General features: G+C 47.1%; 1 protein-coding gene across 3 annotated transcripts in view; it reads right to left on the bottom strand.

The window, feature by feature from the left end:
• Positions 1–13669, bottom strand: part of Tbata (thymus, brain and testes associated) — a 27284-nt gene extending 13615 nt beyond the window's left edge. For 2 of the 3 annotated variants that reach the window (XM_021174301.1, XM_021174302.1), the window contains exons 1-3: positions 4174–4265; positions 1726–1880; positions 232–479 (exon numbers count right to left, since the gene is read on the bottom strand). In XM_021174301.1, the coding sequence (XP_021029960.1) occupies positions 232–479; positions 1726–1769 (292 nt within the window). In that variant the 5' untranslated portion in view covers positions 1770–1880; positions 4174–4265. Of the gene's footprint in view, positions 1–231; positions 480–1725; positions 1881–4173; positions 4266–13626 lie in introns of those variants that run through there. The other variant, XM_021174303.1, reaches the window with a different exon arrangement.
• Positions 13670–14243: the final 574 nt, after the last annotated feature.

Below are 14243 nucleotides of genomic sequence, written 5' to 3'. Positions count from 1 at the left end.
AGGCCAGCCTGGTCTACAAAGTGAGTGCCAGGACAGCCAGGGCTACACAGAGAAACCCTGTCTCGAAAAAACCAAAAAAAAAAAAAAAAAAAGATCAATCAGCGATCGACCTGCCCGATCCCCCCACCCTCCTCCTTACAGGCCCCTGTGGCCAGATCTTGCGCCCTCTGCCGATCGACCGCCGCCTCTACAGGCTCCTGTGGCCAGATCCTGCACCCTCCGCGGCCGTACCTTGGATATGAGTCACTCGCTGTGGTTGGGGGTGGTGCCTTGAGAAGAAGGAATGGTGGCTGAGGCGTCCAAAGCGGTAGGCACTGGGTGTTGGTTGTGATGTTTGGGGCTTTGTGGTCTTCAGCTCCTCATGGATCAGCTCGAAATCCACAATGCCTGGGACCACAGGCTCTTTCTGGAGCCCAACATCCCCGTGGCTTCTTGGAAGGTTCTCCGGCTTCTTCTCTGGCTGGGGCTCTGCCTTTGGACTGAAGCAGGGATGGTTAAAGAGAGGCCCGTGGTGTTTCCTCTGGCTCACCAGGCCTGGGGACTCAAGTGCCTATCATGAAGCCCAGCCCCAGAGGCTGAAGTCTGCCTTCATGGCACCCCCACCCTATGAACCTCCCTCCTCCCAATCTTGGTTCCCCCAGAATCCTTTCCCAGTGATGCCATCTGGTCCCAGTGAGCCTCTGTCTTCCTAAGATGCCGTGGTGGGGAGCTGGGGCCCATCTGTCAGAGAGCAGATGGAACCTCCCAGGATCCCCGCTTTCTTCCTGAGACCAGATCTAAAACCAGAAAGAGAAGCCTCAGACCCACCTAGTCACCTCATCCCTGCGAGGTGCCAAACTCCCCTTATATACATTCCCCGGGAACAGGGGCTGGTCCCAATACAAGTTTCTCCCCAAACCAAAAAAAAAAAAAAATTTTGGCAACCTCAAGAAACCAGCTTCAGGCTGTTACCCTCCCGACTGTGTCCTTATTATCTTAGTTTCAGCACCCAGAGGTCAGAACTAGAGCCAAGACCAGGGTGGTCCTAGTGAGTCCTTTGCCCACGTGGTCCTTCCTGGGAGACGCGAAGCTGACCAAAGGGGGTTGGGAGTTGTGGGGGGGGGGACGGACACGGGACGCGAGAAGCGTCCAAAACTTGTCTTCTTGGGTGGGACCAGAGACCAGCTGTCTCAGGTTCCCAGCAAGCCACCCCATGTTTAATCTCTGTCCCTGAAGGAAGCCGAGGTCTGTGTCCCAGGAGAGCCTGCACTCTACCACCTGCCTGGCAGCTTTTTTCACTTTCTTCTCTTGCTGGCCCTGGCTGGTGGGAGGTCCCCTGATGGAATGGAGGGGGACAGGGGATATGCTAAGGAAGGCGTGCCTCCCCTGATTCCTGGGAAGTTGTTGCTGGGCGGCCCCCTGTGTAGCCTGTTCCATTCTCCTTCCTTTCAGCTCTAGGCAATCCAGGTCTTAAAGAAAGAAAGCAAACCTCTCAAGTGCCAGTAAGAGGCTTCCTCTACTCCCAAATAAAAGGGGAAACTCCAGAGCCCCTCTGCTGTATCCCTACCTCTGTGTCTCAGAGACCTGTGTCAACACAGCTACCCAGGCCCTTGGTAGATGGCTTTCCCTGGAACTTGAACCCCCTGCTTTCCAAGTTCCTCCAAGGCTATTCTTGTCTTCTCTCCTGCCTCCTCTCCCCTTTGGTCTTACATGCTCTCTCCAGCCCGTGTCCATTTAGGGCCTCACCTCACTAGAGGATGCTCGGACAGCTGGTTCACCTCTGTAGTCATATCAGGGTTTGCTGTAAGAGATGTAAAGACTAGACTCGGAATGCCGGTGTCTTTGATGGATGGCACAGCTCTGGTGGCCTGGTGGTGGGTGTATAAACTGGAACATGCGATCTGAGAGTGAGAGGGGGACAGTGCCTGGTTAAGTTGGACACCAAATCACCCAGCCATTTCTCTCCCTGACATAAGAGACACTCCTACAGCTGTGTGACATGGGCTGTCTGGGAGAGTAGCACTATTCAGAGGGTCCGAATCAGCCAAAACCCAGTGATTTCACCTATGTCTAACTGCTCAAGTAAGCTGGGGCTTTGTTCAGACCATCAATGAGATGCAATGAACCGTAGTGACAGCCATAGCATGGACAAACAATGCAAACATAGTGCTTGGCATGGTTTGGAAGCCCACGCAGGGGAGCAGGTTCTCAACCTGTGGGCTGCAACCCCTTGGAAGGTCAAATGACCTTCTTCTCACAGGAGTCAAATATGAGATATTTACATTACAATTCATAACAGTATCAAAATTACAGCTATGAAGAAGCAATGAAACAATTTAATGGTGGGGGTCACCACAACATGAGGGACTGTATTAAAGGGTCACCGCATTAGGAAGGTTGAGAAGCAATGGCATAGGGTCTCACTATGTAGCCCTAACTGCCCTGGAACTTGATATGGAGACCAGGCCAGCCTTGGTCTCAAACTTACAGACATCTACCTGTGTCTGATTCCAGAGTCAGGGGTTAAGGGCAGACCCACCATGCCCAGCTTTGAAAAGCTTTTTAAAAGTAAAAGTTCACAGGACCAGTAAGATGGCTCAACAGGCTGAGGCACTTGCCACCCACATGAAGTAAAGAGAAAATTAACTCCTCCAAGTTGTTCTCTGACCTCTACACACACACACACACACACACACACACACACCACAAATACACACAAACCTATTCATACACAATCATCCACACATCCACACACATTGTAAACATACACACCATACACACACACATACACTCATATACACACATCATACACATACATACACACACATACCCATACACATACATCCATACACACACACCCATCCATACACAATATATTGCCACACATACATACACATGCACGCTCACATACACACACCATACACATACATCCATACACATACACAAACACACACAAACTCATTCTCACACATTCATCTACACATACAGACACATCAAAAAAAACCCACACACCATACCCACATACTCATACACACCCATACATACATATACCTCACCATACACACACACTCATACACATCTACCCCCAAACACACACACAAATTCCCAGGCAAGCAGAATTATCACAAACATGAGATCAAACAATAAAATAGCTAAGGACATTTCCCGAGTGGCATTTTAGGGACAAGGAGGAGAGCACACAGGAGATGAGTTAGTGGTGGTGCTGTGGTCCTTGAACAGGTGGCTCTTTTACTCAGCTCAGTGCATTTGTAAGTAAACCAATGAAAAGAAATGGATGAAAAGACGACAGATATCAAAGCCAGAATTATGGTTAAATCTACAGCCCTTATGCAAGCGCTGGGGACCTGGTGTAAGTGAGTTCTGAGAAAGGCGCTGGAACCACAGATATGCAAGGCTCTCTGAGATGCCTCGGTGCCACCACCATCAGGTTAGTAGTAGGTGATAGGTTAGCCTCATTTGAGGCTGCACAGTCAAGGGCCAGCCAGCATGGGCATCTGGCTCACAGGCTGCTGATCGGTTGTCTAAAAACAGTGAGCAGGGCTCCCTCTTCAGGAAGCTCCATGCAGGTATCATTGATGGTAGGGGCTGGGGTTCTTGGATGTTTCATGCTTGAAGACAGGGCATTTGGAAGTCCCTCATCCACCCGTCTACAGGAAAAGGTGCTCTTTAGAATAGAAACTCTCAAACACTCTTAACCATTACAACAGCAAGAAATCCATTTTTCCTTAAGTCTAAATTCGTGTGTGTGTGTGTGTGTGTGCATGCGTGCATGCCTCCGTGCCTGTATGTGTGGTCATGGGAGTAGTCTGAAGCAGTATCTACACGTAAGATGTACGTGTATACTTGCATCTTGATTGTTTTTTTTTTTCTTCATGAATGTTAGACATGAGCCATTAAATTCTTCAATAAGAATAAGAGTCAACACCCACCTACAAGGGTCAATAGTACCTAGGAAGAGAGACGAGATCACTGAGAGAGATGAGGTCACTGCAGCCCATCCCTGCCCTCCCCTGCCTCTGATCCTGGGCTCGTTGATTGTCAGGTACAAGAGATCTGAAGGGAGCCACCAATGTAACCACAGGACACCCTCTTATCCCCCCACAATTCCTTTGTTGTCACCTGGAGCCAGATCCCATTTCATTCCCTGCCCTCCAGAGAGGGCCCTGAACTCACCAGGAAGATGTCCACTATAGCATATGAGCAAGAAGCCCCTGGTGCCTGACCAAGATGGAGAAGAAGACTAATCAAGGGTAAGGCTTGTCGGAATTGTGGGCAAACCTGTTGCTTTGTGACTATGCTGAGCCCAGTGGTTGCTAGGTTACCCCTTCCCCACAACTCCAGAACATAGCCCAACACCTTTCTCCCCCACCACTGTGGAGTTCATCTTTCCCCTTCCTGGGGAGTTGGGGGTAGGGCAGGCAGACAGCTCACAGAAGACTCTTTCTTGTCCCTTGAAACTCCTCCTCTGCTTCTTATCCAAGCATTTCCAATACAGACCCACACAAGTAGGTTAACTACCCAGTCGAACCAGTCAGAAGGTGAAAATCTGTCCTAGGACTCAAGCTAGACTGGATTCGGGTCTTGCCAGCTTGCCAGAGGTCGATGCTGCTGTGCATGGTTGAGCCTCTGGGAGCACTGATTCTTGGGATCAGTCCTGAGGGAGCTGGTTATTTTTTAGGTAAAGAAGAGGAACCCAATCACAGGATCTGGTGGGTCCCTGTGGCTTCACTTGGAGGGCTGGCAGGGAGGGAAGGTTAAGGTCTTCAGTTAGCTAAAATGCCTGTGTTGCCAGGGATATGGAGTGCAAAGCACCTTGGTAAAATCCCATTCTGCCATTTATCCTGTTGTGATCTCAGTCTACCCAAAGGCTCTGAACTTCATACCTCTGACCCTATCAGAGTTCCTGCTATAACAGGAATAACATAAATGTTTATAAAACCAAGTTCCTGGTCTCGTAGGAATAGTGGACGCTTATTTTCTACAATCTCCCCAAGTTTCATCTAAATCTAACCAGTTAGGCACATTATATACAGTTTTCTAGCATATCTGCATTTTTTTCCAAAATTTTGCTCAAGAGGTCAGGCTCGGAGTAGGGTATTAATTACTCTCAGGGGCTCAGGTCTGGTAGGGCTGAAATGTGGTCCCCACTTATTGTCCCTTGGAAATCGACTTAACACGCACGAAAGTGCTTAGAACACTATGTGGCTTCAAATCTGATCTCTTACCGATTACTGTGTAGGCTGGGGCTGGGGAATGAGTGCTGTCGCCTACTTCCGGGCTTGCTCTGAAGAATAAATGGGTTGTTGTGAGTAGAGTACCTAATGATGTGCATGTGGGAGATACTCTAAGGGGGGGCTGGGGAGATGGCTTCGTCTGCAAAGTGTTTGCCCTGCAAGCATGAAGGCATGAGTTCAACCCCCAGAACCCTCGTGTCAAAAAAACAAAACAAACAGAAAAGCTAGGTCACAGTGTTGTCATACCTGCACTGTCAGCACTGGATAGATTTAGCTGGCTCCCTGACACTCTTGGGTCATTAGCTCAGTGTGCTGGGTAGATCCTCATTTGTTTTAACATTATTTATAAAAGATTGTTTATTATATGTAAGTACACTGTAGCTGTCTTCAGACACCTTCTCTTCTCTCTCCAGCTCTGCTTGCTCCAGCCCAAAGATTCATTTATTTATTATATGTAAGTAGTACACTGTAGCTATCTTTAGACACCCAAGAAGAGGCTTACAAATGGTTGTGAGCCACCATGTGGTTGCTGGGATTTGAACTCAGGAACTTTGGAAGAGCAGTTGGTGCTCTTAACCGCTAAGCCATCTCTCCAGGCCTTTGTATTAACATTTTATTGATTCTTTGTTTCACATCAGGCACCCCAGTCCAGCTCATCCCCTCATATCTGCCCTCTGCCCTTGCAACCCCTCCTCAAATAACAGAGAGAGAGAGAGAGAGAGAGAGAGAGAGAGAGAGAGAGAGAGAGAGAGAGAGAGAGAAGAAAACATCATGGGAGATGTAATGTGTTACAGTGTGTCCCACAGTATAACCCTCTGTCCACACATCTTCACTTACAAATATTCATTGCAATGAGTCATTAGTTTGATTCAAGGTGTCTGGCTTCTGTGACTCCATCAATATTGGATCCTCACTGGGACTCCTCTCAGATATCCCGTTGTCACCCTGTGTCATGGAGACCATGTAGCTTTGAATCAACAGGCGCAGCATTTTCACATGGCCCAACAGTTCACAGATGATGTAGATTTGGGAGTGGGCCAACTCAAAGCCCTGAGTCCGGGCCTGGGTGGCAGCTGAGCTGGTCAGCCCTGTGCTGGCAGTTTTAAGCCAATTTAATGCCAGCTAGAGTCATTGGAGAGGAGGGAGCCTCACTTGAGAAAAGGCTTCCTTAAGATTGGGCTGTAGACAAGCCTGCTAGGCATTTTCCTAATTAATGATTGGTGGAGTCACCTCGGAGCTGAGCAAGAAAGCCGGCTGAGCAAGCCAGGGGGAGCAAGCTAGGAAGCAGCATCCTTCCATGGCGTCTGCATCAGCTCTTCCCTCCAGGTTCCTGCCCTGACTTCCTTTGGTTCCTTTGATGGTGAGCTGTGGTATGGAAGTGTAAGCCAAACAAAGCCTTCCCTCCTCAAGTTGCTTTGGTCACGGTCTTTCATCATGGCAATAGTAACTCTAACTAGGACACCTAACCCACCTGGTGAGTTCTAGGTTAGTGAGAAATCCTGTCTCAAAAAAAAGGCAGGGGGGGGGGGCATTGCCCAAGGAATGTTATTTAAAGTTGCTTTCTGACTTTCACATGTGTACATGTGTTTGCCTCTACCTGCATACACATGTACACACACAACAGTGATGTTCAAAGGCACAATGATGACTAACATTTCTGGTCACTAAGCTTAAGAGGATGCGGGGTGACTTCTTTGTCCATAACTACCTTTTGTGATTCATTCACTTGATTTCTCTGAAGTCCAACCCAGATACAGTAATGGTTAATCCTTGGTCCCAGAGCTGGTATGTGAGCTGGAAGCTATGTGTCTAGGTTCTGTAAGCTAAGAAGGCTTGAGAAAGTGCCTGGAAGTTGGTCTAGGAATAGGGCTACTGGTTTTCAGAACTGATATGGTGGTTCTATGTCAGGGCTGGCTCACATCAGTGTTCTGAGGCGTCTAGACTCTGTGGGTAGACTCTGGGGAGCAAGGAAGTTGAAATGGAAAGCTATGGGCAAACCTTAACCTCTCTTCTAATGCTCTGCTCCTCCCTGTGCACCTGAAGCAGCTGGGGGCTGAGGGAGGATGTGACGGGACTCCAGACACTGCAGAGGAAGGCAGCCTCTGACTTTGCCCTAGCTTCAAAAACTTCACTCATGGGACTCCTTGTCTGAGAGGGGACTTTCCCTGCGTCTGTCTCTGCAGGGTTCGGGTGACACTTTGGAAACCAGCTTGAAAGCCCCTGTTGTGTGTTCCTGGGCAGTCTGGTGACTCTTGATACAAATCCTACTGTGTTTGAAGGGGGTGGGGCTTTCAACTCATGACCAGCTCCTCCCTGCAGCTTCCAGCATTCTGGGGGGATTTCCTACCGAATCTGCTGACACAGCTGAGAAAAGCCCCTGCCGCCCATCCTATGAGTGACATTGATGTGTCTATTGTGTGCAGAGAGGCACCAGGGTCTGGATGCTTGGTGAAGCTGTGGTAGGGAAGGCAGGGGATAGCTTAACAAAATGTCTTAAGCCAGGCAATGTGGCAAATGGCTATAATGCCAGCAACTCAGAGGGCAGGGGCAGGTGGATTTCTGTGAGTTCAAGGGCAGCCAGGTCTACAGAGCAAAGACAGCCAAAGCTACACAGAAACCATGTCACAAACAACAAACCAAACCAAACAAACAAACAGAAAGGGAAAAATTGAAAGAAAAGAGAAATGGAGAGAGAGTTGAGAGAGAGAGAGAAATATTTTAAGTATTGGTTTGCAGAGGATCTGGAGACCTGAGTAGTGTCAGAAAGAGGAACGAACTGGGATGATGAATGGGGAGACTGAGATAGGAAGGTCACCTCTTTAGCTCAAGGCCAGCCTGGGCTAAACAGAGAACTCCTGTCTAGCATAAATAAGAAAGACAGAGAGAAGATAGGAGAGCAGAGGGGAGAGAATGGGAGGGGAAGAAACAGAAAGAATGAGAGAGAGAGATGGTCAGATGGACAGATGGGGAAAGGAGAGACAGAGAATGAGAGACAGGCAGGCAGACACACAGACACATAGATGAAGAGAGATGGAGGGATAGGAGGACAGGAAGGGAGGGAAGAAGGGAGATTGTCTAAGAGTGGTTGGAGGTGGGGCCCTCTGCCTCATTCTCTCAGTAAGAGAGGACTCTAATATTAGACTTCCGCAGAAAAGGCAGAGCAGAGAGTAACATTTCAAGAGGCTGATAGGCCCCTTCCCCAGTCAAATAATTATGAATTCATATGGAAACGAGGCACAGGGTTTAGTGCCTTCCAACCACGTACGGCTTATTATTACTTCTGCCTATAAGTAGCACGTCTTCCTGGTAATAATTTCACACTAAGTTCCCCCTCTATGAAAACCGTCAACAGGCTTCCTGTGTGCCAAGCACTGTGACATCTCTTCCAGATGTTTTACCTCACTTAACCCTCGAGCTGAGGAAACTCGTGACCTGGGAGATCTGCATGTTGTAAATGCTTCTCCCGTCTGTGGTTTGTTCTTCTATCTCCAATGCTTTGGTTTTCTGCTTTCCCCTCCTCCTGCTGGGGATAGCCCTGAGCTATCTCCCCAGTCTTTCTAGAGAAAAGTCTTTCTCCCTCCATAGCTTAGGTTGGCCTTGAACTTCGAGACTGATTACAGGCCTACACTGCCTCGTCAGCTCTAACATAATCTTCTAATAAAGATAAATTTGATTTCAGTCAATCTTACTCTTAATAGTTTTGCCAACCTGAGGCTATGAAGATATTCTATCATTCTCGAACGTTGTCTGGCTTATCTTTGAAATTTGAATCTTTGGCCATCTTGTGACAGGTTTTGCATATGGTGTAGGATAGGAGTAAAGAGACCTTTTCCAGATGTATACTCCCTTGAGCCGGGTGTGGAGGGTCATGCCTGTAACTGTAGCATTTAGGAGACTGCAGTAGGATTGCTTGCAGCTCAAGGGTAGCCTGGGCTACAGAACAAGACTTTTCAAGAACAAACAAAGCCAGCAAGATGGCTCAGTGGGTGAGAGTCGCTTGCCACCAAACCTGATGGTCTGAGTTCAGTTTCCAGGACTTACAGGGTCAAGGAGACAACTGACTCCTACAAATTATCCTACACACACACACACACACACACACACACTCACATACTATTACACACACATACATACACACTCATTTTCACACATATACATATTCTCACACATATATACTCTGACATAAACACACTCTCTCTCTCACACACACACACACACTCACATACTATTACACACACATACATACACACTCATTCTCACACATATACATCATTCTCATACATATTCTCACACATATATACTCGGACACATACACACACATATACACACTCACACACATCACTCTCACACACACTCACATATACACAAATATAGCTAAACTCTCACATACATACATTGCTCACACATACACAGACATGTACTCACACATACGTGTACACACACACACACATAAGATTTAAAAAGCAACAACAATGAAGCATCCTTACTTATGAACCTGTCTCTGAGTGTCTGTGGAATTGTTGCACTAAGGCTGCAGTATCTTAACTACTGACACTTTCAATGTATCTATGCCCCTCCTTCCCTCCTGCTCCCCTCCCTCCCCCTCTTCTCTTTCTTTTTTCTTTTACAAGATTTATTTATGTTATGTGAGTACACTGTTGCTGTCTTCAGACACACCAGAAGAGGGCACTGGATCCCATTACAGATGGTTGTGAGTCACCATGTGGTTGCTGGGAATTGAACTCAGGACCTCTGGAAGAGCAGTCAGTGCTCTTAACAGCTTCAGCCACCTCTTGCCCTTTCTTTTCTTCCTTTTCTTTTCTTGGTGCTGGTCAAGTGCTGGCTCCTTAGCCTACAGTTGAAATCCTTGCTCTACTTTACGTTTTAAAACAAGGTGGTGTTAGTGTGCATAGGCTGGCCGGGACCTTCCTACCCTCTGCTTCAGGCAGGGCTTAAAGGCTTGCAGTCCAAACCCAGTTTTAATCCATCTTGATACATAGTAGTCTAAGACTGCCAGCTGCCAGCTCTGAGGTGTGTTTGTTGTTTGTTTTAAAGGAATATGTATGTATGTATGCATGTATGTATTTAAAGTATAAGGGTTTACCACATTCATGCCTGCTGTCCACAGAGGTCAGAAGAGGACACTGGATCTCTTGGAACTGGAAATTCCAGAAAGCTGTGAGCCCCCCTACAAGCTGGGAGTTGAACCTGGATTCCCTGAAAAGGCAGCAAGAGCTCTTAACCACTGAGCCATCTCTCCAGCACCTCCAGGGCTGGTTTTTAAGATTTCCTTGGCTAGTCTCATTCCTTTGCCTTTTCTGTGTAAATTTTAGAGAACTCTTATTACTGTCTCCAAAAGCTTTCTGAGACTTGGCAGGACTCAATCCCAGGTCTTGGAGGAGAATTACATTCTTTAGTAGGTGGAGTCTTTCAATTTGAGAAGACACCATTGCCTCTCCATCCATTGGTTAGTGTTAAATATTTGTTTTTGAGTTTGTGTGAGTGCACATGTGTGTGTTTGTATATTTATGTGTATATGGTGTGTGTATATGTTTGTGTGTGTATGTGTGTGTGTGTATGTGTGTGTGTGTGTATGTGTGTGTGTATGTGTGTGTGTGTGTGTGTGTGTGTGTGTGTGTTTAGACAGATTCTCCCTGTGTAGCTCTGGCTGAGCTGGACCTTCCTATACAGACCAGACTGCCCTACACTCACAGATGTCCACCTGCTGGACACTGGGGCTCAGCTCGGTTGTCCCTCTCTAAGTGGAAAGGTACAGCAGAGAGGCAAAACTTATTTCATGTTTCCAAATACTCGCAAACGAATGGTTTAAAATAATTGTCCGGGGTTAAGAGATGGTTCGGTGTGGGTTAGGAGATGGTTCGGTGGGGGTTAGGAGATGGTTCGGTGGACTGGAGTATCATTCTTAGCACCTGTGTCAGGCAGTTCACACCTGCCTGTGGTTCCGGCCAAGGGGGATCCAAATGCCTCAAGCCATCAAGAGAACCTGCACTCACGTGCACACATCAATCTTCTGTACATAAATTTAAAAAAAATAAACAAATCATAAAAATTAATTATTCTTAAGTATATAGCACAGAGACTGAAGGATTAGAAACAGTTTATTGTGCTTGGTAAACAAGGTCAAAGGCTTGCTTTCCTGGGGGAGACTTACCTCTAGACACAGGCACCTATTGTTACCAAGTGAGCTTGGTGAAGGGGTTTGCGAGGGACACCACCTGGCTTTTGAAGGATGCCACTTTAAAGAATTCCCTGGTTAGGCTGGGGAGATGGCTTAGAGGTTAAGAGCACTGACTGCTCTTCCAGAAGTCCTGAGTTCAATTCCTAGCAACCAAACGGTGGCTCACAACCATCTGTAATGAGATCTGGTGCTCTCTTCTGGCCTGTAGGCACACATGTAGGCAAAATGCTGTATACATAACAAACAAACAAACAAACAAACAAACACATACCTTTAAAAACAAAAACAAAACTTCCTGATTTCTCTTCAGGCTGTTGATAGCCATCCCCTACATCTCGGCCTGTGGGCAGCCCATGAATTATCTTGGCAGTAACAAAGAGTAACAGTATCTTGGCATAAGCAGAGGGAACTGGACTCAGAGTACAGCACAAGCCACTGTGCTTACAATGTCGAGGCTTTCCAGAAGGGACATGGGCCCCTATTCTCTGCTTTCAAGTCCATGTTTCTAACCTGTGCTTTCAGTGTCCCATGATTTCCTGCGTATTTTATTTTGTTTATCTGCTTATTCTCCTTCCTCTTTCTTTGTCTGTTTTTGTTGTTGGTGGTGGTGGTCCTCTTTTGATTTGTTTGTGTTTCTTGAAATAGGCTTCTCACTGTGTAGGGACCACAAACTTTGTTATTGTTGTTGTTTGGAGACAGGGTTTCTCTGGGTAGCCCTGGCTGTCCTGGAACTCACCGTGTAGACCAGGCTAGCCTAGAACTCAGAGATCCACCTGCCTCTGCCTCCCAAGTGCTAGGATTAAAAGTGTGTACCATCACTGCCCAGAGACTGCAAACTTATGATCCTCCTGCATCAGACTCCTGAGTGGGAGTCAAACAGAAGTATGGTATCACACTTAGCTGGTGGCTCTCTTAATTCCTAACATCATCCCGAGCTCTTGGATTCGCAGTCCTGCTCCGTATAGTTTGATGAGGAGATTATGCTATTAATAATGATGTTATTGCTAGTTAGCTTTCAAATGCTTCACCTCTTTAGGGCCACTGTAGCGTCTTCCCGTAAATCTGTCCGACTTATTGGAAACAGGTGCTGTCTGACCAAAGCTTTTCTTTCCCTATTCAATGAGTGGAACTAAGTATATTCTCCTATGGCTGAGTGCTGTCCTTTTGTGACCTCTGCCATATCTTTCTAGCACAGGTTTATAGATTTAACTACCAAAGCGACAACCTCTCTGTAAGACTAAAAAGCTCTTTTTCTCCTTTGTATATCTACTCGCTCCGTCCCTTCTCTAAGCTCATTTTTTTTTTTTTAATTTTTTCTCTGGCTACCCTGAAGACTGGTGGGAGCTTACCTGCTTTCGGACCTTAGAGAGGCAAGCTTACTTTAACTCACTGCCCTTTACTGGGTTCTCATCTGACTCTGCAAGAGGGGCTGCGGAACCGATGAGAAACCCCAGCTCCAGAGATGCAATGGCCACCATTCTGTACCTGTGTGATGATGAATACACACTGGCAGCTTCTAGGCCTCTGTTTCTTCATTGCAGAACAGGGACAAGGATTCCACTCATCCCTTGAGGTTGTTTGATGGTTATATAAGATAAGGTTGATATGGTCAGCCAGCACAGGGCCTAGCCCAGTGTTCATAAAAACGAAGCGGGTAATTGTGAGAATGGCTGCTCTATTTGGATGTTGCTCTCTATGAGTGTGTGGGAAGAACTCGTGTGTCCACATACCCTTTTCTTGCAGGCTCTGTGTTCTCTGTTTTGTCTGGATTCTGGGCAGTGTCATCGAGTTGCTCTGGTGAGGGCAGGCTACTCTGAGGTCTGGGTCTGTGCCAGACTCTTGGCACCTGCCCTGGCATTGCTGGTGCCCTGTTATCCTGAGTTCTGTGGGAGCCTGTTGGTGGAGTTGGGAAGAAAGAGGAGGGTGTGGCTGCAGAGCCCACCTGACTCCTCCGGGCGACCAAGCCTGGTCACCTGTCATTTGAGCAGGACTCTCAGCTCTGGGGCTGACAAGTGTGGGCTAGTCTAAGCCAACATGGGGAAGGGTCAATGAACTGGAAATGCAGGCACAGAAAGCAGCTGAGCGCTTTGGAAAGTCCAAGGTCAGGCACCAACTAGCAACTAAAGCATGTTTTCTCTGGCTTTCTTCTTAGTCCCCTGCTTACATGTTTCTTTAGTGCCCAGGGGTCCTCACCATTATATGCGTCCCTTCTGCAAGCGTGCAAGGTCCAAGAAGAGAAAGGCTTCCTTTCATGTTCGTCACCAAGCGCGGGGCCCTTGATCTGAGCGGTAGTTCCGTGGGTTGGTTTGTTTGTGATCACCTGTCAAACACCTGCTACAGCAAGTACCTGGTGCTCGGTATCATCAAATGAACAAGCGAGTCAATGCAGCCATCAATCAATTTTGGGTATTTATCTAATCCATTTATCTACTGCTCCCCTTGCCTCATATGTGCCTGGTAACTCTGCACTAGCCCAAGCTTGCCTCACAGTTTGTGATATAGTTCTGTTGCCTGATAAGTTTTTTTTTTAATTATTTTTGTTAAAGATTTATTTTATTTTTATTTATATGAGTACACTGTAGTTGTCTTCAGACACACCAGAAGAGGGCATCAGATCCCATTACAGATGGTTGTGATCCACCATGTGGTTGCTGGGATTTGAACTCAGGACCTTTGGAAGAGCAGTCAGTGCTCTTAACCTCTGAGCCATCTCTCCAGCCTGACTGGCAAGTTGTTAATATTACATAAAATATGTTTTTCTGGAGACTTCCAAGTTATCTTGTTCTAGTCACACAGTGTCTAACACTTTA

This window comes from Mus caroli, chromosome 10 (assembly GCF_900094665.2).
Source record: "Mus caroli chromosome 10, CAROLI_EIJ_v1.1, whole genome shotgun sequence".
Lineage (NCBI taxonomy): Eukaryota > Metazoa > Chordata > Mammalia > Rodentia > Muridae > Mus > Mus caroli.
The sequence above is the reverse complement of the archived record's forward strand: the minus strand, read 5'-3'. Positions and strand labels throughout refer to the sequence as shown.